General features: G+C 42.9%; 1 protein-coding gene across 6 annotated transcripts in view; it reads right to left on the bottom strand.

The window, feature by feature from the left end:
• The window catches only part of NME7 (NME/NM23 family member 7), a 96,514-nt gene that overhangs the window by 7,846 nt on the left and 61,358 nt on the right, over positions 1 to 27,310 (bottom strand). For 4 of the 6 annotated variants that reach the window (XM_080363575.1, XM_080363578.1, XM_080363577.1 and 1 more), the window contains one exon: positions 9,040 to 9,486. In XM_080363575.1, coding sequence (XP_080219701.1) covers positions 9,292 to 9,486 — 195 coding nt within the window. In that variant the 3' untranslated portion in view covers positions 9,040 to 9,291. Of the gene's footprint in view, positions 1 to 9,039; positions 9,487 to 22,589; positions 22,763 to 27,310 lie in introns of those variants that run through there. The other 2 variants (XR_013923597.1, XM_080363576.1) reach the window with 2 other exon arrangements.

Raw genomic sequence — 27,310 nt, 5'->3', positions numbered from 1 at the left:
TGAATAATTAGTTATTATTACTTCTGAAAGAAGAAGTGGTTTCTAGAGCTTGATAAACTCTTAGCTCATGATATCCCAGTGTTAGCATCTATGTGAGGCAGGAAATCTTGTTCACCGTCCATAGTAACACATTTGGCTTTGGTTTTTCTTCCTGTGTCCCACACACATTTCAACACATATATGCAGATAGCTAACTTCAATTCTCCTTTTAATTACTACTGGTTTACAGTAGCCAGACAAGGAGGTTGCACTGATAAGTGAAGGGGTAAACCCTGCACAGAAAGTACCAATATAGCTAATAATTTGCCTACTTGACCTCTGAGAGAGAGGTGGGAGGTGCAGGTGGATGAGGTCAATCTACATAAAAATATATTTCCATCACACAGTAACGTCTGCTACAGGAAAACAGTGCTTCTTTTACTCCCTAAAAGTGGCAGGACTCCTTACTCAAGAAACTAAAAGAGATTCTGGGCTCCTATGTAACTGTGTAGCTACAGTGTCCTCTTGGTGCTTTTGCTGTGTAAGCTACTTCCTTGGGCTCTTTTCTTTGCTGTAGTCTGCCCATAATGCAGTTGAACTGCAGCTATTATAAATTTTTGCTATGCATCCACTGGAAGAAGGGGGACAAACGGAAGTGGACCTGGGCTTTTTGGTTCAAAACAAGAACATGCTGAGGGAAAGAAAGAAAGAAACCAGCAGCCTCGAAGACATAAACTGGGCCTCAGAGGAGTTATCAAGAAGTGTCACGCCTTCCCTCTGCCTTGACCTCCCCTCCACAGAATTACCTGGCTCAGCGCAACAGGAACACATGCCAAAAGCCAAGCCCTGTTTATCCTGTAGGTTACCTTCGGGATCAGGTGAAACTTAAAAGAACTTTGGGAACTGCTCGTTTCACACTCGTTAACTTCTCCTCTCTGGTACTTATAAACCTGAGACTTGGCAGAACAAGGGGCAGCTGGACCTCGGGTCTTACCCAGAAGTGGAAGCACAAGAGCTGAACAATTTCACAACTCTGTTTAAACAAGTTTCTAGTTTAGTTTGCCTGTCTGGCCTACGAGTATAATAATTATACAACCTACATTCAAAATTAGGCTGGAAATGACCTAATACCACCGTATTTTTTTTAAGAGAGATTACCAACATGTATCCAAAATCCATCTCTCTCTTATTGCTATTATTAATGTTAATTTCTCTTCAGAGAGACATAGGAAAAAAGATTACTTAATTCTTTGAACCAGTATACATACAGCATCAGGAAACACTGAGACAGAATTCCAGTGCTGGCTGGCATCCTCTGATATGCGAAAACACCACCGAATAAGATGCATTTTTCCTACACTCCAGATTCTTTCCAACCTGTTCCCACATCAGTTGAATAAAAAGTCTCAGAAAGTTAAAATGGAGAAGCACTTGAATTGTAATAACCATTATCTGATAGATCCTTTTGCACCAGGAGAGACTGACATTTCCAACTGACAGACAAAAATAACTACTGCTTTGATGAAAACTTGCAATAAGACCCACCAAAAACCAACCTCACTCAAGCTCTCCAATTTTTTATTTCTTTTCACTGGAGATGATTAAAAGCATCTTACCCTGGATTATGCAGCTCAGTATGGGCCCCTAATAAAAGGCTTCATTGCAAAACTGCCGTATGACTGAGTGAAACAATGGCTTCTTTATTAATATTTTAAAGACTCCCGAGGGAAATGCTGTACAGCTGAAATGCCCTCAGTGAAAGGTTCATTGCCATGCTATGCACTTCTGCTGTGTAATGTTTTACAAGCTGTGCTGCCCTGTGAATGGGGAGAGTTAGTTCTCAGCTGGCAGAGGTAGCTTGCATAATACCAGACAAGTTAATCGGTAACAAGCAATGCAGGAGACCTTTGTTCCAAGTGTGACACACACAAATTCCACACTAAGCACATTGACGCTTCTGAGAGTTACTCATTGACATGCTTTATTAAATTGCTTGGACTATACCTTGATGCACCTAAAAGATTAGTTTAACAGAGCTGCGTCCCTCTGATGCCTTCCAGCCTGAACTGTTGCACTACAACCTCAACCCATGGACCAGCTCACTCCTGGTAGGAAGGCATTCCCAGGGTGGATGATAGCAAGCACTTTGCAGCACGTCCACGTGTCGAGACAATGGCAGTGGGCAGGCAAGGAAGCAGCAAACAGAAAAACGCAAGTTGGCAGCCAGCAGAGCGCTTCTGTAACAGGACTCCGTTCACACAGAAATGGTCATGGGAAGTATCTGTGTGTGTCCCCGCTGCAAGGCGAGTGTCCTCCTGTTCACTCCGAACAGCTTGCTAAAACACCACCCTTCTCCCAGCCTCCCTGAATAAAGGCACAGGGAAAGGAGGCAGAAGGCATGCTTCTCCTGGCACTATTTGGAAGGCCAGACCATGGGCAGCTGGTGGATCTAGCAGGTGGAAGACCGGCTGCACCAAAAGCCCAGGAGCAGCACAGCTCTTAATGCTCATCAGAGCACTTCGTTAGTACCAAGTCTGAAGAAACCAATGCTGGTTTTCATCACCCACAACACTTGCCCAGACAAAACACACCTGCTGAACTGGCCTGTCCTGTCACCCTTATCATACGATATCACCTCTCATCTCCCCAAGGCTGGATCCAGCCAGCTGGAGTTCCAGTGCCAGAACTTGTGCGAGTCTCTGTCCGTTACACTGCTGGAGCTGATCTGTACAGCTAGATGATACTACCCATTTGCCTAAACGCCCTAGAAGCAGTAAGGTAGTCTCACTGGTGCAAGGCTGAGGCAGGGAAAGAAGAGCTTCCAGCAGGACCATGCACAGTCTGCCAGTCCCCAGCCTCACTCTCAACCACTGCACAGCTGAAATTCCAAGAAGTGACAGGGGAAAAAACAACCATCATGACAGCTCTCTCAGAAGACAAACAAAACCCACTCTTCTTTGATAACAGCAAACCATCCTCCTTCAATAAGTTGCTTTTATGTTTGTGGGTGCCACAAATAGCTCTGAAGCAAGGCAGAAGGCCAGCAAATGACACTCGAGGAGGTCCTCGCTACTGCCTGGCTAGAAAGCTGCCTGCGACACTGAAAACTGGCACATCTCCCTCCACAGCCACAATGGCCAAGGCAGAGCCCTGCCGGCAACCAGCAGCCACGCAGGCAGCACCCGAGGGGTCAGTGGGAAGAGTGCCCATGGGGATGTGAGAGTGAGAAGGGAGTTGGTGCATCCTCTGCTCCCCTGAAAACTGGCTGAACAGCCCACCTCCCTTCGCAGTTTCACACACCGTCTGCCAGACACACAAAGGCACAGGCAAGCACACTCTCACAGCAATTGCCAAGTTATTGTCCACTAGAAGAATTAACCAGCTATTAACAGCAAGAGGGAGAAGGTTTTTTCACCCAGAACTCAGATTTTACCCATCCCACAGCCAATCTTTCTCAATGCATATCTTACTGATGGCAGTATGCCCTCCCTCTGTGCAGAAGTACACACGCACATATACATGCATGACAAATAAGCATTTTTTCACAATGCAAATAAACTCCACGAGACTGATTCTGCCCAAGCACCATGGCATAGGAACATACAGCTAGTGTGGGCAGCTCGGATACAGCAGGTTGCACATCAATGGAGAGACCTCTAGGGTCAACCCAGGCATGTGCAGTCTATTGTCCACAGAGCACAAATGCCCTTATGGAACTGCTCCTAAAAAAGTACTTTGAACTGCTCAGTACAGGCAACAATTTACAGGCAGAGCATGCCAAACCCCAGAAACACTGGTTTTCTTATAACTGCAGGTCTAGGCTACTAGTTTTTTAATGGCTGCAGATTATGTGAATTCCTGCATAATCTGAAAGGTGCTCAGGCACTTGAGACCAAATGAACTGAGGTGTGTGTACAGCACCACCTCCTGTGGAGAGTTTTACTCACTCAGTGATGTGAATAAGGCCTTCACTGACTGGTTTTTAATTTGCCTTCACTTCTTCAAGGAGGCACATAAACCATGAAGTCCAGTAGCCACACCACCTTGTGTCAAGTACTTCGATTCAAACTAGTCCAGGAATGACTAACTTCAAGGAAACTTGTTTTGTCTAGAGAATGATGATTCATCAGATCAATGGTTTGCAAGTACCTATTTCAAGAAGATATTTATCAGAAATGTTCCTCAGGTCAAAGGCAGTGAGTTGAGAAACAGAATCATCTTTCACCACGGGTACATGAAAGACATACGCAAAACCATCTCCAGTCTGTTAAATGGAGCACTCACTTGGCATATAAAAACAAGCATGTTCCAGTCTTTGTCTGAATCAGAAGAAACACAAATGCAAGTGAGTACTGTAATTGTTTGCTTGCTCTAAACAGTACCTGCTTTATATAAAATAGAAAAAAACTGACAAGAGGTAGAGCAATACCTAATTTGCATGTAGGAAACAAATGCAAACCCCTGCTCTGAATGAATGTCCTGTGCAACATCAGCTGATCAGAAAAATTAAGAAACTGCTGCTTTAGCCTTCACTTATGAAACCCCATCATCTCATAAATACTCCACCTCTATCAAACTTCCTTCTCTACTTCCTCCCGTCTTTTCTCACCCCATTAAAATGGGAAACTGATGACAAGGCTGAGAAAACAAACTGTTCTGAGCTATTTGTCTATTGTCACTTGTGAAAATACATTTTGTACTGATATGAGGACACACAAGTCCATGAAATGAATAAGTAAGTGCCTGACTTAGTACGTCAAAGAGCTCATCCAAGAGGCTTCAGGGCAATGTTCACCCTCCTTCTATATCACTAAAATAGGAATAAAAGCAGCAGTTACAGCTTTACAACTGAAAATACACTGATTTTTCCATTGTGGCCAGTTGCACTTCAGGCTCAACTGCATCTCTCCTTCTCTCTTGAGCCAAATAGGGTTATTTATTAATTCCGGTATGCTTTCATCACTGTCTAAAACGTGAAGTAGTTTGTAAAACAAAGATAGGAGTTAAGGGTCAAACTGGTGGGAACAAGTGCTGGCGTTTGCTTTTTGGGGTTGGTCTGTTTGTTTATTTGTGGCTTTTATAAGATTAAAAGTGAACTTTCCTTTCTTCCAGGTCCATGGAAAAGAGGTCTAACATAAAAAAAAAAAACACACACAAACATCAAAAACCTGCTGTGCTACATTAATTAGTGTTCTAAAACTAGGTGCACAAGCTGACCATTAATGAGTTAACTAGTCCTTACTGTTCCCAAGACAGCATTGTTCTCTCTCCTTTCCCTGAGTACTCCTTGATCATGATTTTGGGGAGAAAGGTCCCTACCTTGCCCTTCCTAGTGACCTTTAACTAAGAATGAACCACCAAAGTCATCTGGAGTTTGGTTATTAACTTCAGCAAGCATTTGATCTAGCCCTCAGCTACTTATGTCATCTCCTCTAAGATATCAAGGACATCGCTCCATTTATGGACAATAAGACAGCAGATGCCATTGCAAACACTTTCCAAATTTCAGTTAGATCTTAAACTGTGGGTGATGAAAACTACAAAAAAGGGCAAAGAAATAAGCAGTATCTGGTACTAGGGGTACCTGAGTCCTTAGGAAAGCACTGGTATAATCCCTTCTGCACAGGAACATGCCTTTTTTGTGCTTCCATAAATACTGTGCACCAAAGGCCCATGATGGGACAGTAGGTTAACCAGTCATCTCCCCTTTCCACCTCTGTTTGGTTGTGGAAGTTCAAAAGTCATAAAACAAATTAACACACAGACCAACCTATTCAGCTTCCTATCCATATTTTGACCACCTTGTCTCCAAGGTCCTTTGGGCACTGCTGACCCTGCAGATGTGCACACCAAACAAGTGGCCACAAGGGAGTCAGCATTGGGGCAGGGACCTCTAATAAGCTCCTTAAGCATTAACAGCCTAAGTGTTCCACACACCAGCCAACACACACAACTCAGGCTTTCTTTGTATTAATACAAACCCATTTGGTTCAATTGGAGCTCGGAGATACTGGGGTTTCCACTCTGAAGCTCTCAGACCTCTAAGGAGAAGCTGCACTGGAAATGGGAACTTCTGGAAGAGGATGATTCAGGCATCAAACATCATCAAGGTTGGACAGAAGCTCTGAATCAAAGGCAGTAAACATATTTATTCACACTATATCAATCTGGTTCTGCCTGCTTTAGGGCTGTAACAGGTCCCTGAGTCCCACCTCTCTGGTTCATCAAGAGTAGGCTTATATCATGGCTTCCTCTCTCCAAGGAAGCTTACTGGGTTTCAGAAGAGTAATCAAGCTATTTCATATTTTGGATAAAACAAAGAAAGAAAGAAACAAATAACAACAACAAAACCACCACACAATTTGAAACCAAGCCAAACCAAACAAAAAAACCACCACAAAATATTAAAACAAATCAACCAACCCACCCATGAAAACACCCCAACAACATACATGTAGTGGGAACTGAGGAGGAAAAAGTGTTAGAAATGTTGTGTCGATATTTGTCAAAATGATTCTGCAATTTGCTTTCTAAAATTTGTTGCATTTAGTATTTTATTTTGGAGAAGAGAAATACAAATCAGAACATCTTCATAGAGAATTTCAGAGCCAAATACTTTCATGCCAAAATTTGCAAAGTGGCTTAGCCAAGCTCAGATAAAATGAGCACCAGAGTTAGAAATGAAACTCAGTAGTCCCTAGCTCTTGTGCCTCAATTCAGATTGCCAAACTTACCTTTCATCAGTAAAACAGGAGTGCAAGAATTTGCATACAGGCTGGTTTTTGGAGCTACACTGGGTAATACCTGCAGCAGAGTATTAACACTGTAAAAAACAACACCAGCTGAAGAAAGGAGACTGCTAGGGATGAATTCATTTTCTTTGAAGTTTAAAAAGGATTGTTCATCTTTGCAGTGTAAACCTAGTCGGTCATATTTTTCTCTAAAGTTTACTCCAGACTCCTCTACTAATCAGTTGTCCTACAATGATACTGTAAAGCTTTCATGGGAAAAGCAGCATTAACATTTCAGCAACAATAACACCTCCTACCAGAACACGGACATAACAAACACAGGCTAACTCCGTACTGAAAGAAGCCAGTGCCACTGCTACCTATTGATGGGGAGCCAACATAGCCAAGGTCATACTCCTGAGTGACAAGTGCCTTACCTATCTTTGAATTCACCGCCTCTGAGGCTGAGAATAACTGCTCTAATTAAACTCAGGATATTAAAATATTCAGTTATCCATTAAAGAACGAAAACGTGTTTCCTAGAAACATTAGTCTGGCCCAGTTCCCTTCCATGGTTGCCTCTTGTGCCACTCAGTTGTTGTGCTGCAGCCCAGCACGTACAGCACCGTTAGAGCTGTTGGGGCTGAGGGGGGAGAAAGGTCTGGCTTTGGTGACTGGATTTGGGCTTCTCTCACAGAAAAGCTCTCTGAGGAAAATGTCCTTCCCAAGGACGATCACTGTTCAATTTCTTCTTCATCAGGTGTATCAAGCCCTTGCACTTAAACAAATCCAGAGGTTATTTTTTATTTTGCTTACCTAAGTTTTCAGGCAACTACATTTCTTACAGAACACAGATCTAAAGATACTCCAAGAATTAAACTGTTAGCAGTAAAAAAGTTTCTATAGTTTACATTACAATGCTTATTTGCCAAACAATCAGAATGAAACATTTGCTGCTCTATTCACTCATTAAAGAACATTTACCAATGTCCTTTACAACTGCTGGCTTAACTTGGACTGTTATAGAAGAAACTACAGACATATGAAGAGCCATATTTTGTGTACAATTATGCCTACAGTAAAAAAAAAAAAATAATCTTAAACCCCCCTTTGCAAAAAAAAAACCAAAACAACTATCAATAAAAGATGGCTAAAATGACCAGTCTGCAATGGGAACTGCAACATGTGTAGTCAGAGTAATACTAGATCAATAATTTAGCTTCTAATTCAACTGTGGGATTCAAAGGATCAACACATGAGTGAAGACCTTGAGAAAGAACTCCAGCCTCCATTATTTTTCTGGAGAAGCAATTCAACTGTTTGGTCCCACCCATCTCACTTATATTAATAGTAGCTGTAAACTCAGTTTAAACAACTAGCAAAATGAGGTTATAACTGCTTTGCACCAGCATAAAGGAGACAGACTGTGGACATGAGAGAGAGAATTCTGCTGAAGTACTAAAATGCTCTGTGAGTGTTGATAAGATTTTAATTTTTCCCTTGCAGGCTATGCCTCTTTTTCTGCTGCCATCTCACGACTAAGGGATTTTAGGCATGTGGTGACAAATACCTGTTTGCTTGTCTAAATCCAGTCCCTTTGGACAGGAACTAGAAATTGTCGAGTTTATCGACAGCTTGGAAATGGTCTAAAAAGCTGCAACTTTGTTGATAGTGGTTGCCATTCTCAGTACTGAATTTCACTAGTGTACTCCTTAAACTAGATGCAATTTCCTGGCAAACAGCACTTAAACCTACAGATCTGATTTTATTGCATGAAGGGAGATGGTGATGCACTTAGCTCTTCCTCTCCTCAATGGAAACACCATTTTGGCAGTGTAATATTATCCAAGCTAAGAAATCCCTTGCTGCTCCATCACTCTGCTATAGTCTGACAGCAAAACACTCACAAAAACATGTAGATGGGAAAACAAGCTGTGCATGAGCTGGAAAAACAACTGCATTGATGCAGAGATCCATCACTTGCATACCAGTTCAGCCCCCTTGTACAAACCTTAGTTTTGAGGCATGGAATTAATGTGAGAGACCTTGTTCTGGTTTTCATAGTGAGCATGTCTGTCTTCACAAACTCCCTTAAATTAACATTTTTGCATTTTATTGAACTTTAATGAAAGCATACAAAACCAAAATCAGACAACAATTAACAAGTTAATATAAAAAACAGGAAATACCAACCGATGTGCAGAATTATGACTACCTACAAATAAACCTGGACCCTATCTGGAGAATTTTATTCCCTAGTGCCTGTAATATTCCAAGCCCTAGACAAGCTCACTGTAGAGACAAGCTAGATCAGAAGTCATGGTGGTCATCCAAGAAGGTGTCCCTGCAGAAGCACTGTTGAGTGCTGATATCCACTCCCAAGGACACATTCAATCCAAGAGAAGATTCTTGACTTTCATTTCATTAAATACTTAATTGTACTATACTCACTCAAGAAAATTGCATGGATGAATTTTTTTACAGTATCAGAATTAACTGAGTTAAATGCCTTTAATTAACTCTGCTTTTCTTTCTAATTGATCACTGGTCTCCAACACAATTATTCCACATATAAAGCACTTCAACAGCTTAAAATAGTGTCAGGTATGGCTCTTAACTGTAAAACTTCCTGTGATATAAAAGCACATGTTTGCCTAGCAGGTCTTACCTCCAAAAGTCCATCTTCAGGTAGGTCTGTGCAGTGGACAGCATTCTGAATCTTGTTCTTCCCAAAGACAGCACGCAGAGTTCCAGGTCGGAGATGTCGAGCTATTTCCTATTGAACACAAGAAAAACAAAAAACTTCAGTAAACCACGCTCTTCCTTTATATCATGGACACAAAAGAATGTTATAAAGTAAAACATCATTGTGCTATTAATATATGTGTGGTACACTATGAAAGAAAATGAAGAGGGAAATCCCAGCTTGCACTATACACATACACAACTGCTGAAAAACCATGACCAAGATTGTGAAAACTAATTGCTTGAAACTGGGCCAATCAAACCACCCCAGGTGAAATGCAGGACCCTTCATATTACAGACACACCTTCCTGGCACTCGTATTAATATGATTAGCTGATGTTAACACCTTTAAAGCTCTCAAGCACAGAATGTGCTGTCCTTAGTGAGCAGACATGAGAGTACCACCTTGCAGACTGCCTCCCCAAACACCGCCTCAGAACCTGACATTTGTGAAGCCCAGATACAAAACAACCTCTCCATCTCCTCCTCTGAAGTGCTCCTCTGACACTGCGACTAGTGCCAACATCTGATCCCCTCTGAGGATTAGTCCAGACTCTCTCTATGTCTTTCTCTGTTCTTTGAAGTTGATATTTCAATACTTTTCTTAATCTACAATGTCAAACACTTCCTTGGCCTCTTAGAGTATTTCTCTTACTACAGCAGATATCACTCAGGTTCTGAGACAACATTGTTCCCCTACCTCTTTACTATGGTATATCTCCCATCTTATACCACAGAGGACTGCCCCTTCATCAGGCTTCTTCTTTCAATGAATAATGCAGTCCTGCTGTATTTCTTTGCACTATCATTTTGCAGTGTTGTCTTTTAACTCTTTTCCTATGCCAACTGTGTTACACCTTGTTGGCCTCTCTTCCCAACATCCTGAAGCTCTCCTCCAAGCCTACCTCATGCACAGTGTGCCTCCTTCTAAAATTCAGTGGTGACAGCATTAACCCAGTTTTCCCTCTTTAAAATCCTTTGGACATTCTTCCATGAGTGCTTCCCCAGAACCGCTGCCTGTGAGGGGGCAGGCTAATGACAAGCTCACACTAGAGCTACTGATCAAAAAAAGGCTTTCTTCCTTGCCAACAGAGCCTACATCACATCAGCCTCTTCCTGAAAAGGCACTGGGTACATTAGGGTGTAATTATTTTGGAAGTGTCCAGCACGGTTTCACTGTGCCACTCCCAGCTGTTTGTTTCAGTGTCACAGCTGGAGGTTTCTGCCCTGACAGCCGAGTCACCAGACTGGATTGTCCAAGCGTTTCTTAACCTTTAGTGTCAAATGGGTTCAAAGTGACATCAGCAGTGCCTCTTGGCTGACCTGGAAAACCTTGCAGAGGTAGAGGGGAGAACCACTTGCGTGACACACATTCGCTTCTGGGGTGGCAGTCAATGTTCTAAGCTGGTTCCAAAAGACCTCACAAGAGTCATATCTGAGAACACCCTTTAGGCACTTTCCAGCTTCACTTGTTGTGTCTCATTACTAAACTAAGACCATTGAACTTAACAGGCAAGACCTTTTCTTACCCCAGCAAGTCCTAGATATTCCCCTGTAATAACAATTATGGTGATCTGTTACCCAACTGGAAGACAATTAAACTACTTTAATGATGGGAGTATGTCTAACCCAAAACATGCTAGGAGGAGAAGTTTCAGCTCCCCATTGTTACTCTGTGTACGTCACAGGTTATATAGGACCTTTGGATATGGATATCAAGGATATTTGCATAAGACACCAAGTTGGGAGGGAGTGTCGACCTGCTGGAAGGCAGGAGGGCTCTGCAGAGGGATCTGGATAGACTGGAAAAATGGGCTGATTCCAATGGGATGAAGTTCAATAAGGCCAAGTGCCGGGTGCTGCACTTCGGTCACAATAACCCCCTGCAGCTACAGGCTGGGCGCAGAGTGACTGGAGAGCAGTCAGGCAGAAAGGGACCTCTGGGTACTAATTGACAGGAAGCTCAACATGAGCCATCAGTGTGCCCAGGTGGCCAAGAAGGCCAACGGTATCCTGTCCTGTATCAAAAATAGCGTGGTCAGCAGGACAAGGGAAGTGATCCTTCCCCTGTACTCTGCATTGGTGAGGCCACACCTGGAGTACTGTGTTCAGTTCTGGGCCCCTCAGGTCAGGAAAGACATTGAAGTGCTGGAGCGGGTCCAGAGAAGAGCAACACGACTAGTGAAAGGACTTGAACATAAGACCTATGGGGAGAGGCTGAGGGAGCTGGGGTTGTTTACTCTAGAGAAGAGGAGGCTTAGAGGTGACCTCATCACTCTCTGTAACTACCTGAAGGGAAGTTATAGCCAGGTGGGGATTGGTCTCTTCTCCCAGGCAGTCAGCAATAGGACAAGGGGGCATGGGCTTAAACTCTGCCAGGGGAAATTTAGGCTGGATATTAGAAATAAATTCTTTACAGAGAGAGTGGTCAGGCATTGGAATGGCCTGCCCAGGGAGGTGGTGGACTCGCCATCCCTGGAGGTTTTTAAACTCAGACTGGACATGGCACTTAGTGCCATGATCTAATAAACGGACTAGAGTTGGACCAAGGGTTGGACTCGATGATCTCTGGGGTCTTTTCCAGCCCAGTCGATTCTGTGATTCTGTGTGTGAACATCAAACAAGTTTGGTTGCAGAGGAAAGTTCAAGAGTTTCACTTGAAAAAAAAAATAAACCTCCTCTACCTGGTCCTCATTAAAGGCTTGTGATAAGAAAGTCTGCTGGAGAAACAAAGTCCCATGCCAGTTAACTATAGCTGTGTGACACTTTAATCAAGCCTTCCTTGGAATGATTGTTGATTCCAGTAACAGCTAGCTGTCAGGAAGCTAGCAACAGCACTAGGCTTTCAATTATTTGAAGGAAAGTTTGGGCATGTTGGAAAAAATTATTATGGCCACAAAACCTTTGGAAACATATTAGCAAGAACAGCTCAGATCTAAAAAACTAAAGCTTGCTATTTCATATACTGTTTATTTCATAAAATCATAAAACTGTTTAGGTTGGAAAAAACCTTTAAGATCATAGAGTCCAACCATAAACCTAAGACTGCCAAGTCTACTCCTTAACTATGTCCCTAAGCACCACATCTACACATCTTTTAAACAACTCCAGGGATCGTGGCTCCACCACTTCCCTGGGCAGCCCGTTCCAGTGCCTGACAACCCTTTCACGGAAGAAATGTTTCCTAATATCCAATATAAACCTCCCCTGGTGCAACTTGAGGCCATTTTGTCTCGTCCTGTCATTTGTTACTTGGGAGAAGAGACCAACACCCTCCATGCTACAATCTCCTTTCAGGTAGTTGCAGACAGCGATAAGGTCTCACCTCAGCCTCCTTTTCTCCAGGCTAAACAGCCCCAATTCCCTCAAGCGCTCATCAGATTGGTGCTCCAGACCCTTCACCAGCTTCACTGCCCTTCTCTGAACTCTCTCCAGCACCTCAATGTCTTTCCTGTGGTGAGGGGCCCAAATCTGAACACAGGATTGGAAGTACAGCCTCATCAGTGCCAAGCACAGGGGGATGATCACTTCCATGTCCTGCTGGCCACACTATTCCTGATACAAGCCAGGATGCTGTTGGCCTTCTTGGCCACCTGGGCACACTGCTGGCTCATGTTCAGCTGCTGTCAACCAACACCCTCAGATCCTTTTTTGCCAGGCAGCTTTCCAGCCGCTTTTCCCCCAGCCTGTAGCGTTGCCTGAGGTTGTTGTGACCCAAGTGCAGGACCCAGCACTTGGCCTTGTTAAACCTCATACAGTTGGTCTCAGTCCAACAATCCAGCTGGTCCAAATCCCGCTAGCAGATCAACACTCCCACCTAACTTGGTGTCATCTGCAAACTTACTAAGGGTGCACTCAATCCCATCGTCCAGATCATTGCTAAAGAGATTAAACAGAACTGGCCCTAATACTGAGCCCTGGGGAGCACCACTTTTGACTGGCTGCCAAATGGATTTGGTTCTGTTCACCACACTCTTTGGGCCTGGCCATTCAGCCAGTTCTTTACTCAGTGAAGAGTATGCCCGCTCAAGCCATGAGCTGCCAGTTTCTCCAGGAGAATGCTGTGGGAAATGGTGTCAAAGACTTTACTAAAGCCCAGGTAGACAACATCCACAGCCTTTCCCTCATCCACTAAGCGGGTCACCTTGTCATAGAAGGAGATTGGGTTGGTCAAGCAAGACCTGCCTTTCATAAACCCATGCTGACTGGGCCTGATCACCTGGTTTTCCTGTATGTGCTGTGTGATGGCATTCAGGATGATGTGCTCCATGACCTTCCCTGGCACCAAGGCCATACTGACAGGCCTGTACTTTCCCAAACCCTCCTCCTTCCTGCCTTTCTTGTAGATTTGCTTACCTCTAGTCAACTGGGACCTTCCTGGTTAGCCAAAACTGCTGATAAGTGATTGAAAGTGGCTTGATGATCACCTTTGTCAGCTCCCTCAGCACCCTGGATGGATCCCATCTGGCCCCGTATGCTTGTGTGTGTCTAAGTGGTGTAGCAGGTCACCAACCATTTCCCCTTTGATTACTGGGGCTTCATACTGCTCCCCATCCCTGTCTTCTGGCTCAGGGGGCTGGGTACCTGTAGAACAACTGATCTTACTATTAAAGACTGAGGTAAAGAGGCATTTAGTACCTCACCATTTCCCTCATCCTCCATCACTATATTTCCCCCTGCATCCACTAAAGGATGGAAATTCTCCTTAACCCTCCTTTTGTCTCTCATGTATAGAAACATTTTTTGCCGCCTTTTACAGCATTAGCCATATTAAGTTCTAGTTGGGCTTCAGCCCTTGTAATTTTCTCCCCGCATAACTTCACAGCATCCCTGTAGTCCTTCTGAGTTGCCTGCTCCTTCTTCCAGAGGTCATACATTCTCCTTTTATTCTCCAGTTCCAGTCAAAGCTCTCTATGCAGCCAGGCCAGTCTTCCCTGCTGTCTCATCTCCTGGCACATGGGGACAGCCCGTTCCTGCATCTTTAAGACTTTCTTCTTGAAGAGTGACCAGCCTTCCTGGACTCCTTGTCCTTCAGAACTGCCTCCCAAGGGACTCTGTCAACCAGCCTCATAAACACATCAAAGTCGGCCCTCCGGAAGTCCAAGGTAGCAGTTCTGCTGACCACCCTCCTTACTTCTCCAAGAACAGAAACTCGATCATTTCATGATTCTATGTCCAAAGCGGCCTTTGACCATCACATTGCCCGCAAGTTCTTCTCTGTTTACAAATAACAGGTCCAGTGGGTGCCTTCTGTAGTTGGCTTCCTGACCAGCTGGGTCAGGAAGTTGTCTTCCATACACTCCAGGAGCCTCCTAGACCGTTTCCTCTCTGCTGTGTTGTATTGCCAGCAGACATCTGGTAAGCCGAAGTCCTGCCTGAGAACAAGGGCTAGGGATCATGAGACTTCTCCCTTCTGCCTGCAGAATATTCCATCTGCCTCTTCATCTTGGTTGGGTGGTCTGCAACAGACTCCCATCAGGATATCTGCCTTGTTGCCCTTCCCCTTGATTCTCACCCACAGACACTCAATCCTGTCATCACTCTCAGCAAGCACCAGGCAATCAAAACACTTCCTAACACACATGGTTACTCCACCTCCTCTCCTTTCCTGCCTATCCCTTCTGAAGAGTTTATAGACATCCAATGCAGCATTCCAGTTGTGCAAGTCATCCCAACATGTTTCCATGATGGAAACTATTATGACAGTTTTCCTGATTCACAATGGCTTCCAGCTGCTCCAGTTCGTTGCCCATGCTGTGTTTATTGGTATATATGCACTTCTGCTGGGCTACTGAACCCACTACCTTTTTGAGGGGAGAAGACCTGATTCCCACGTGACCATTCTCAGGTCTTTCCCTCATTTCTAACTCATTAATAACCCTCATGTCTCTTCTACTGCATGCTTCTCCATCCCCTACCTCCACTAATAAGGTAGCAAAGGACCTTGCTAGCACCCCATCCCCCAAACAACGGTATGCCATTCCCAAGTTTATGTCTAGTGAGCCTGGTTTTCTCCCTTTCCCCTTCAAATCTAGTTTAAAGCTCTTTCAATGAGCCCTGCTAACCCCTGTCCAAGGATCCTTTTCCCACTTTGAAACAGGTATGCTCTCTGTGTCACCAGCAGGCCAGGTGTTATGTAAACCGAACCATGATCAAAACACCAAAAACTCTGCTGGTGACATCAGTCTTGTAGCCAGGTACTGATGTGCTGGATCTTCCTATATCTGCCACATCATTCCCTACAATGGGAGGGATAGAGGAGAAACTCTATTTCCTATCCATCAAACTCGTTTGCTCAAACTGTTCCATCCTCCAAGGTGTCCAAAAATTCTGCTTCTTATGAAACTTTCCCAAGTTTTCTCTTGACCCATCTTCCTCACTAAATCCATTTTTTTTCCTTCTCTCTTTAAAAGCAGCTATGGCCTCCTGACTTTTAATTTGTCCTAAGCTCTCATTTCTACTTCACAACTTCATAACAGAAGACCTCATGTTTCTTCTCTCGGACTCTCACTAACACAGCAAAAGCTCCTACTGCTGCTGTACACAATCTCCTGCTCTTCCTTCATTTTTTCAAGGCAGGTTGCTACACATTCTCCTGCCCTCCTGAAACTCACCAGTCATCGTGCACTATCTTGCACTTCCAGTATAAGCTGGGGAATGACCTATTAGAGAGCAGCATAGGGGAAAGGGACCTGGGGGTCCAGGTGGACAGCAGGATGACCATGAGCCAGCACTGTGCCCTCGTGGCCAGGAAGGCCAATGGCATCCTGGGGTGTATTAGAAGGGGTGTGCTTAGTAGGTCAAGAGAAGTTCTCCTTCCCCTCTACTCTGCCCTGGTGAGATCGAATCTGGAATATTGTGTCCAGTTCTGGGCCCCTCAGTTCCAGAAGGACAGAGAACTGCTGGAGAGAGTCCAGCGCAGGGCAACAAAGATGATTAAGGGAGTGGAGCATCTCCCTTATGAGTAAAGGCTGAGGGAGCTGGGTCTCTTTAGCTTGGAGAAGAGGAGACTGAGGGGTGACCTCATTCATATTTATAAATATATAAAGGGTGAGCGTCACGAGGATGGAGCCAAGCTCTTCTTGGTGACAACCAATGGTAGGACAAGGGGTAATGGGTTCAAACTGGAACACAAGATGTTCCACTTAAATTTGAGAAGAAACTTCTTCTCAGTAAGGGTATCAGAACACTGGAACAGGCTGCCCAGGGAAGTTGTGGAGCCTCCTACTCTGGAGACATTCAAAACCTGCCTGGACACATTCCTGTGTAACCTCATCTGGGTATTCCTGCTCCAGCAGGGGGATTGGACTAGATGATCTTTTGAGGTCCCTTCCAATCCCTAGCATTCTGTGATTCTGTGAAAAAGGACTCATTCTGTTCTGCCTGGGATTGCATTAGATCAGAAGTACGCAAAGATAGGTCATCCAGCACTTTACATTGTAAGCACATATTAATATATACTCTTCTGCTCCATTACAGGAAGTTCGTGAAGCATTTTATTTATAGGGCATCATCTGCAACAACAGGGAGATACAAACATAATAGTGGGGTTTGGGTTGGCTTCCCCACATCCCTCCGCCCCTTTTAAACCTCTTTTTCCCAAACTTTCTGCTGAGTCTAGTTTCTGGAGTACATGTTTTGTGTACTGGTTTTCAAAAACTTCTTGAAAGGAGTTGAGATCCCAATGAAGAGCAGCTATAGCTTTACCACATGCATGAGAGGAGACTAATGTGTGTACTGGAACTTCACGTACCTGTGTAAATGAGGATGCCATGAACTCACACCTCATGTAAAGAATACACTGCTTGTGGCAAAACAAACCAGGGGTGCTGAAGCAAAAGGCTTCATTCTCTTTGGTCTTATTCATCAGGCTATTTGATCAAACCGTCTGGGCTGGGCTTTGATCTACAGCTAGCCCTTTGAAGATCCTTGTTCTACACAAGATACAGATGCATATATTTCATGTTTCTCTTGATCATGTAACTGTGCCCAGTGCAACACTGTCTGTATGAAGAACTTAGCACATTCTAAAACCTTTCTATTTCTATACAAGTGAAGGGAAACAAAAATGTCACCATTGCCAGTAATATGTCAAAAATCAGACTAAAATATCATAAACATACTTATGAGCAAAGCTCATTAACCACTTTTCCTTTAAATGGCCATTTTTTTCATGGGCTGGATGGGAAGTTATATAACAACTATCCCAGCCAAAACTGCAGATTTCAAGAAAATTTGGCCAGGTTTTTAAAAGCATCTGCCCTGAACACTTAACTGGGTATCTAGAAAGGTTGCAAGGCCACTGCTCTTACACATTTCTATGTGCTTTGTTGTTGCTTAAATGGCATTTAAGGAAAAGCCAAAGAGACGACCACTGACTCTGTGCAGCAAACATTCCTTCCCTCCTCAGTGGGAAACAGCACAAATTCCAAACAGACAAAAAAAAAAAAAAAACAAAAAAAACACAGAACTTTTATAACCTACAACTTTGTTCTGCTTTAACATGAATTACAACAACAGGAATTTGAAAATTCATTACTGGTCCTTTTGAGTGAAGCAGAATAAAAATAAGAGATTCTGCGAACAAACCCTTTCCTGCACACAGTGTGCTCCCAAGGCAGGTTCATTCTTTTAGGTTTGCTTTCAGGCCAGCAGAATCCAGAGGACTTCTTGGGCTGCAACAAATTCCATTCAGTCCCCTCTAAGTCCTCATAAAACACCTTGTTTTCCTTCTCTATCTGAGCCCTGACTGCTCATCTGCTCCTTGCTCTTCTTGGCATTCCTTATTCATCAGTCTTTCTGAAGGCTTTATGTTGACTTGGTCTCCCCACTCTGCACTCCTGAAGCTTTTTGCTTCTACAGTTCTCCATCCTCCACTGCTGTCATGAAAGAGATGGTGCCTCTTTCCCCTTGAGGGTGCCAACTGATCCAGAAGGCAGTAGCTAGCCTCAGGCAAACAAGCAAGTGCCTTTCGCCTTTTAAGGACCAGCTACACCCTTGTCAAGAGATCAGAACACACAGAACAAACAGAATAATGTAAATTCCGCCACTCACCCTGGAATTTGCCTGGCTGAACTTTAGCCACCAGAAAGCTGACTGCCTTGTCCAAGCAAGGCACCTGAGCTTCTTCTGTAGTGAGCAGAAGGTGAAAAACCCTTTCAGGGGTAAAAAAGACTCTTTTGCAATACAACAGCTATGTAAGGTAGGTAGGATAAGTGGCTCTTTTCTTCCCATCAACACAGCCCTCCAGGTGGCTTTCATTTTTAGGGGATTTTAGCAGGAGTCATATCACACACTTGGTTGCAGCAGAGAGCTGCACAAAATACTCATTGCTACAGATGCCACCATCAAGAGGTAAAATGACAGAAGCAGCACAGCCTCTGTCTTGCAGAATACAATACCAGATAAGCATCTCCTGTAACACTTATTCAAACTAAGAAACATCATTATTGTTACTGTGGGAACAGCCTCAGTTGATCAGTCTGATATATCCCTTGCAGAAGCTCCCATTCAAAGACAAAGGCTTAACTGTCAAAATGAAATCTGTGGTCACATATGATCTTGTGTATGACACCACAAGGGTTAGCCTGCCTCAGCTTGCTTCGCATGTTTTCTTTGCAGCCCATACTCCTTTCAAACTCTAGCAAAACAATTCTGAGGTGTGTGTTTCCCCTCTACCTACATCAGCTCTGACCTGGTTCATATTCCCCAGTTTCATGTGATGAGCCACCTTACACTCAACATCAGCTGCTGCAAAACACAACAGCTTTCTACTCCTGCATCAATCTGAGGTCCATTTACTCATCCCTAAATGCAGTGCTAAGCCTTCTATCTATCTTACAGGCAGACAAATCTATATAAGATGGTGCTGTTGCCACTGTAAAATCTTTACCTGGGAAGAGCGCATTTTGCCCTGGAAACCTGGGGCTCGCCTTATTGAAAGGTACTTCTGAAAGTTTCTAAATACAAAACTAGGATGATGGTAAAAAGAATTACATTTCACAAACCAAACCAGAAGTCCCTTGTTGACAGAATGCCACGTTTTCTTTCTTTGTGTTCCACACAAGCTGCAGCAACGTCATATACAAATATGGAGTCAGTATCAGTGGCCTTACGCACACTTCCAAGGGAGTCAGTGCTATCAGAAAGTCTTTTGTACTTTCTGCATATCACAAAAAAAAAATCAAACTAAAACAATCCCCTCCAAACTAACCCACTCAACACTAAACACCCTTCATCTTTTAATCTTTATCACAAAACAAACTGATACAGAGGTTCTCAAGAATGTGGAAAGGTTACATTGAAAGTCTCTGTAATATAATAGTTATGTACTTGAAACAGCATGGCTGTAAAGGTTTGGTCAGCAAATTAAATTATCTGACTCAGGCAACAGCAGCCAGATTTTCAATCGCAAGACTGTAAAAAGTGCACCTGAGGCTCACTTCCTTCCAAAATCAAACAGTTTTGCAACAGTAGCAGCAAGTAATCAAACTATAGTTTATTTTGTTACAAAGGCTGACTCTGGTCTGAGTAAAATAAACAAAGAAAATATACATCCTGATGCTTTTCTTTTTATCTTAAAGTCAGCCTGCCCTTGAACTACCAGTCTGAAGCTCTTTTCTTTGGAAGTTTTGTAGTTTTGTTAATGAACCTAACATTATCTTCCACACTCCAGTGCTGGCATTTTTTTTCAGAAGCTGACAAGTCTGTAGCAGTTGTTACAGTCTCCTTGTCGCTCTCCATCCCCTGAGGCATGTTTATTCTCTCTGCTTCCCTTCTACACCTTCCCTACCACTCCTCCTCTCCGGCAGTACAAAGGTTCTGCACCAACCCTCCGTGGACTCTCTGCTGTGGGCAGCAAACGTGGCACATTTGCCAGCCTGAGACAGCATTTTTACTGGTCTTGGTGTTTCTGGATGATGCTTAAGCAATTCTAATGATAACTGCCCTGCTCAGAAACTTATTTACTTTCATATTGGTGTGCCTATCTGCCATTGCCAATGGGCTGAATTTAGATAGGAGCAAGCTTCCATGCTTCTCAGTGAAGTGTAAACTAGACTGGATGGTGAAATCTTGAGGATAACTGACATACCAAATGTATGCTGGTCACAAAACAAGGATAAAGATAACAAAATCTAGCTATCTTGTTGTATTACGCAGGTGCAATAAGGGATATTTACATTACTTGACAAGTTGGAAGGAGGAAGCATTTAAGAACCGAAAAGCAACTAACCCCACAAGACATCAGAGAACACAGTATAACTGTATATTTGATTATTAGTTTCTTTAAGCTTTAAAGGTGAAATATTGGTCCTACTGATGCTTTTCCAGTGCCTTTAAGGCATTCAGAATTTCATTCATTTATTGATTCACCTGTACAACAAGGATTAAAAAAATATTAGGCTGCAAGGGATATTTTGGAACTTCATCAATTCATTTTAGCAAAATATCTGGAAAGCCTCCAGTGAAAGTCACTATGAAGTTGCAAGACATTATTTTTAGTCTGCAGATGTCTTGGCTGAGTTTTCCCCTGTAAGAACAAGAAAAACTACAAATTACCTTTTCCTCTGAAATTTTTGAGATGGAATTTTACATTTACAAAAGTAGACCAGATACCTGACCTTCACACTTTGTAAAGCAGAAAAAAACTGCTTCAAAATTCTACCAAACTTCCCCAGCTGAACCAACTTCGGATTGTCCACTTCAACAGAAGATGCAGATGAACTGCAAGACAAAACTCACAAGCCTGCAGCAAACCCCAGAGATCCTTCTCATTCAGGGTCTGGCTTGGGAGAGAGCTTTCCCTTCCACTCTGTGTCCTCACGCCTCTCCAATCCAAGAGCAAGCCTCTCCTTGGAGGCAGGAGTGCTGCCATCTCTTCCCACACAGTTGTGAACAGCCCTGTTCTGACGGAAGGAATCACTCATTATTTGTGTTAAAACTGTTTTTTGAAAGTCCCTGCTGTGTTCAGGGCTGGTTATACTAGTCAGGGTTCCTATATATACTAAAAGACAGATGGAAAACTTACACAAAGAGACACAAAGAACAGAAAATCAGAGCAGAATGGACCACATTTTTTGGAGTGGGTAACCAAGACAGAGAGACAGGAACTTCCCGGGTGTACAAAGAAATACACATTACACAGGGATCATAAGTTCAGTATCTAGGTCTCAGCTCACATCTTTTGAATCCCATACCAGTTCCTCAACTATTCTCTCTCCCTGATTTAATGCTGCTTTAATTCCTGTGTAGCACTTCAATCATAAGCCATAGCCTACACATTTCAGCCCATGCCAGGTCAGCTACGGGAACCTGAGAGCTGCCATGGGAATATGAAGAACTGCTGCTCACCTGTCTTCCACCCTGACCTCATTCTAGTCTCTTGATGCAGGAAGTCAAAGGATGCACAGAAAGGGAAAACTTCCTAGTAGGAATGTCCAAGAGAAGTCACATGTGCACATCAGATGCTGTCTATCATACTATAAGCAAAAGAAGCTACTAAAAATTCTGCTCAGGTGGCCCTGCAGTAGAAAAGAGAATGTCAGCCTAAACCAAACAGATCAGCAAGTGGCACCCCAAATTATTCAGCATATTCTCAGCATTTGAATTAATCATTTTATGTCTAGGTTTTAAAATGCCTTTGCTTAGTTAGTAGTGTCCACAGACAATGAGACCAGCAGTACAGAACGAAAACTATTACTGCAGCTGTTCTCATGGCTGTCAGCAATTGCAGAGAGAAGGATTTATAATAATAAAAAGAACAATAATAATAATACCCATCATCATCAGAAATGCAAAACTAGACTACCTACTTCTTTTTATTAGACAAGGGAAGGCTTAGGCCACAGTGTTTGTTTTCCCCCACTTTGAAGTATTCAATAATGTAGTTTAAGCAGAAAATAACTGCAAATATGCTCTGGCTACTGCATGTACTTCTTGCATTACTACAACAGCATGCAAAGAACCTAGGGAATTGCAGTCCATACACACCCTGTTGCAATGTACAGTACAAGGATACCACCTATGCAACCTAGAAAGTCAACTGATCCCTCTTAGGGAAAACCCACTTGAGAAACTGATAAATCTCCTTCCAGCAGTGATCAGGTCCCCCCAGATCAACCCGTTTTGTGTACCGATTTCTCAACAAGAGTTCATAAGATACACTGTGATCTGCAGCTCCTTTTCTGTTTGCTTATTATTTGCTCTGCCACCAATTTATTAACCAAGCAGAGCCTGAATTGGAAGTCTTCTGAGATCAGGGTTTGATAGGACTGATCATCCTCTTCACCTGGTTATTCCAAGGAATCTTAAAAAAAAAAAAAGAAAAAACCATGCACATCCAAGAATCGACTGCTCATCAGCTGCTGACCGAAAGACAGGAAAACTTTGGGGACAACTACAGTCAACCTCAGGATACTCAAGATCACAACATCATCATGGTAATATGGAGAAGTGCTCTGTTGCCCTTTTTCTACATGTTTGTAACTTCTTCTATTGCACATTTTCAACAAGCACTTTTGTGTGCTGACTCTTCTTAACTGCTTTTACAGTGTTCTAGAACAAGCCTTTCCAGCCTGTTCTACCAGGTTCTACCTTGTTTTATTATTTTCTTTGGTTTTTTGTTTGTTTGTTTACTGTAGATGTTCCAGCCAGAAGTTGGGAAGAATTCAAGTCAAGGACAAGGCTATCTACAGTCAACAAAAACCTGAGTCAGGCATGTAAGCAAACACACAAGGTCACTGCGACCGGGATGCTAAGAAAGAGAAGGAGAAAAGAGTTGTTTAGTGCACTAACAGAATAATTTTCTTCCCCAGAGTGACCTCAGCACTTCCCATATCTTCTGGGAACACTGCTCCCTTTTTCCAAAGGACCGAGGTTATAGAGAATTTGGGTTTTTGCTTTAATGCTTTTTTTCAGGGCTTGACTTTTTTATATTCAAAAACATCACTGTCCAATGTAAAAGAGTGATTTTCTGCCTTCTGTACCCAAATAGAACACAAGGGAAGCAAAGAAAACCACATAGACTGAAACTGAACCATCATGTTCTCAAAAAGGCTCTTACCTTGTGCCTTTATAGACTGAATAAATAACATTAATGAATCTATTCTCAGAAACCTCAGCAGCTACAGCAGAACCATAATAGAACAGTCCAAAAGAGGCAGGGGGAAAAACAAACACAACGCAACAAAATAAAAAGAAAGGGAATCGCCAAGGAAGGCAGATCTCGTGTGACTACAGGAGACTACAACCTAGGAATTCTGATTGCCAGTCCTTTGTCTTACTGTGTTTTCACAAGGGAGAAGAATACTTTTATTTTTTGAAAGTGTCAAAACCCTCTCATTGGAAAGGTAAACTGCATTTTAATCCAGTGTAGCTGAGAGAAATAAGCCCTAGAAAGAACCCTGCAGATTACCTTTGATCCACCTACCGGAGTAAAATTGCATTGTGTATTTGTCTATATCAGGCTGGTATCACATGATCACCTGATATGTTAGAAACCAACCTCTTTTTCTACAGTAGCAAGAAAAAAAACTTTTCTCCTTAAGTCACCTAAAATACGTAAGCAGAATTACAATAAAGATGGTATTTTGAAATGTATTAGCTAGCATTATTTAAAAAACAAGCCAAGCAAATACTAAAAGAAATCAGGCAAACAAGCACTTTAAAAACTTTGTGTGGTCACCTTTAAAAAAAATATATGATCCATCTATATCTGACACTAAATCTGTAACAACACTCTCTAAATAATTGCATATAGTCCAAAGCTTGGAGAGAACCTAAACAGGAAGGCTCAACACAAGCAGGGTAAATAAGCATTCATTTTGCAAAACAAGACATGCAGATGGACAGTTATAACCAACTCCTGCACAATCTGAAAACCCCCATCCTCCTCAATGTTGAATAGACAAATTTATGTAACTCACAGCATTTATAAGAATCTTGTGTTCATCATTGACACTTAAAATACCACTTTTTTAATAACACCCACATACTATTTCAGGATGCACTCAGTCTGAGTGCAAAGGGAAGCTTTATGATCCCTAAGCCAGTCTTTCAGGCTTCTTTCACACCTACCTATAGATACAATTAGTCTTTGTGATTTCAGATCAGGCTAAATGTCTTCAGGTGTCTGCAGAGCTCAACAGTACAAAGTCCTTAACCAAGAACATGAGTTTTCTTAAAAAGTAAATATTCTAAGTGCGGCTTAGACTCTTAAAAAATAGCTAGCCCTATGATGCTTTGCAGGGAAAGCCCTAAAAACCTAGCTCCAGGGCACCCTGGCACATTCTTCATTCTGGAGAGCAGCTAGGAGGTCTCCGTGGTGGCACAGCAAGACAAGGAAGATCAGCAACCAGCGCTGTTAATGCCTTGTCGCACATCCCTGCTTTCCTGCAGTCCCTGGGCTCAAGTACAGCTTATCTCCTCTTACTAAAACAGGGCAAGCCATTCCAGCCTGGAACCAGGCATGAGTTGCCCAGGAAGAACCAGTTCAAAGCCAGAGATAGACTGACATAAGGGAAAGATGGGAACACAGATGGGAACCCTGAGGCTTCTGTAGCTGATGCTACTTTCCAGGAGGGCATTGAGGATTTGTGACAGAATGTTGTTAACTTCCTGAAAATGCCCAGAAATTGCAGTTAAGAAGGTACCTTGTCATCAGGGGGTGATAAAATATCACAGTGACAGGTAGCAGAGGAAACTACAAAAAACGCTACACAGGCTAGAGGGGCTTTGGTAGCCAACTGAGGGGGAAAAAAGCATTGCAGCATCTGGAAACAAGATGCAAATGTACTCCAGTTTCAGGCTTCTCCCAGAGGTCCCCAGCATCTTCCCTCCAGAGGCTGAAAGCAGCAGACTCCTCCAGCATCATGCCTCTGTGGCGGTAGTGGGCCTGACATCAGACAATGCAATATCTTTTATTATCTACTTTACCAAACAACTGTAATTTGTGACCACTAAATCTAAGTCAAATATCTTCCCATCCAGAATTTATTTAGGCAAAAATAGTAGCAGTGGTGACACGTTCAAGTCTGGTAGCTCTGGAGTCTTAGACAAGCAGTGGCAGATAAAAGATTTTTTACAAACTGTAACCTTGCCAAGATGCCTCAATCACATTGGATTTAAAGCAGAGTTCGGTCTCAAGGGCTCTGTCAGTATTCAGTCTCCTGATGGAGACTGCCAGTCACCACTAATAACAGCAATTTTCAACACATATGCACCTACACATCAAGAATCAAAGTGAGCCTACAAACTCCAGTTCCACATGACATTGAACAGCCATCATATGACAGCAACCTTCAGGCAATAACAAGCCACATTTAAAGCAAACTACTTGCTAGCAAAAGGCTCCTCCACCACTACTAGTGCTCTCATTTTTGTTCTAATTTCCTCACAAAGACATGTTTCGGTGAGTCTGAAGTCCCTCTTCCTATCAAAGGACTTCTCATTGCCTGCAAAGCATTGCTTGGAGAAGACAATATGCAAGAAACGGGGCTCTAAGCAGGTCACCCCAAAATTGCAAGCAGATCATGCATACATGCACATACACAGATACAACTAAAGCAGAGAGGGTGTTTCAGGGTCTGGCTGGCCTCTGCAATACCCATTCAGAAACAAGAGGAACACATCAGAAGAAATTTTTATGAACATTTACTTCATGCCTGTAAAAATTAATTATTGGATTCTTGGCTCACAGCTTTGACAAGAAGAATAAATATGACATTTCTGTATCAGTCTTGTTTCTGGAGGAGCCAGCGCAGACTCCATCCATTTTAAACCCAGGAAAGCAACTTGCCGTCACAGGTATGGTGTCTGGCATCCACACAGACACAGGCTTGTCTCTGACAAGAAGCTGTAATGCTTTCAGAGGTAAATTTCAAACCATATACCAACATATTGACAGTCTAAAGCAGAAGTGGCAACTCATGGCTGTGGGTCATTAGAGCACAGCTGTCCTAACACTCCCTTTCTTCTAGATCCAGTCTCAATAAGCTCCCTGCCCACACACAGAGGGGTGACACAAAACAAGGCACAAGAAGTCCTGGACCCACAGAGACTTTGGGCTTTATAAACAAGCACTGTTAGCTCAGCAAAAAAGAGCTGCACTAAAGGGAAGAATCTCTCTCCACAGATACTTACTCAGTCAAAAATTACCATGTCCCCCCAGTAAGAATCCTTAGCACTGTCCAGAACACATTTTCATTGTTTTGCAGAAGCTGATGTGGAAAGTAAAAACTGAAAGGACAGAGCCAGATGACTGACCCTAAATAACATCTAAGCAATTCAATCATGTCTTTCCCATTGCAGGCTTAGAACAGCAGGATATCGTAACTGGTACTGATCGATCTGTTTGCTACTGCGGCTGGTAAAGGTCTGGCACTGAATGAAAATTATTAATACATGACTCAGGCTGAGCAGATAATCAATTATATGAAAAACTTCTTCATCAAAGTATTAGATTAATAAATCTTATATCTCTTGAAATATATTATTTACTTCACTGTCAACACTCTGACCAAGGCTCACTAGGCTACAGGGAGAATCCACATTGAAACAGCTGTGAAGATATTACCAGAAAATGAATACTTGGTAGCTCAAAAATAGTCTTTATATTCCTTTATATCTCCCACTGAGCTATTTTTTATGTGATGTAATATGAAAATGTCGTGCTGCTAATGCAGTTCAAGGAATGAACATTTTTTGCCTCACATGTAGATATTTTTCACTGATAGAGATTCACAGGTCTATATAAACACAAATCTTACAGCAAGGGTGCTCTTTGGCTCATACCATTATCCCTATTTAACTGATGTGATAACTGAGGCAAAAACATATTGAACTTCTTGTCCAAGGT

This window comes from Nesoenas mayeri, assembly GCF_963082525.1.
Source record: "Nesoenas mayeri genome assembly, chromosome: 1".
Taxonomy (NCBI): domain Eukaryota; kingdom Metazoa; phylum Chordata; class Aves; order Columbiformes; family Columbidae; genus Nesoenas; species Nesoenas mayeri.
Note: the sequence above shows the minus strand (reverse complement) of the source record. Positions and strands in the feature narration are given on the sequence as shown.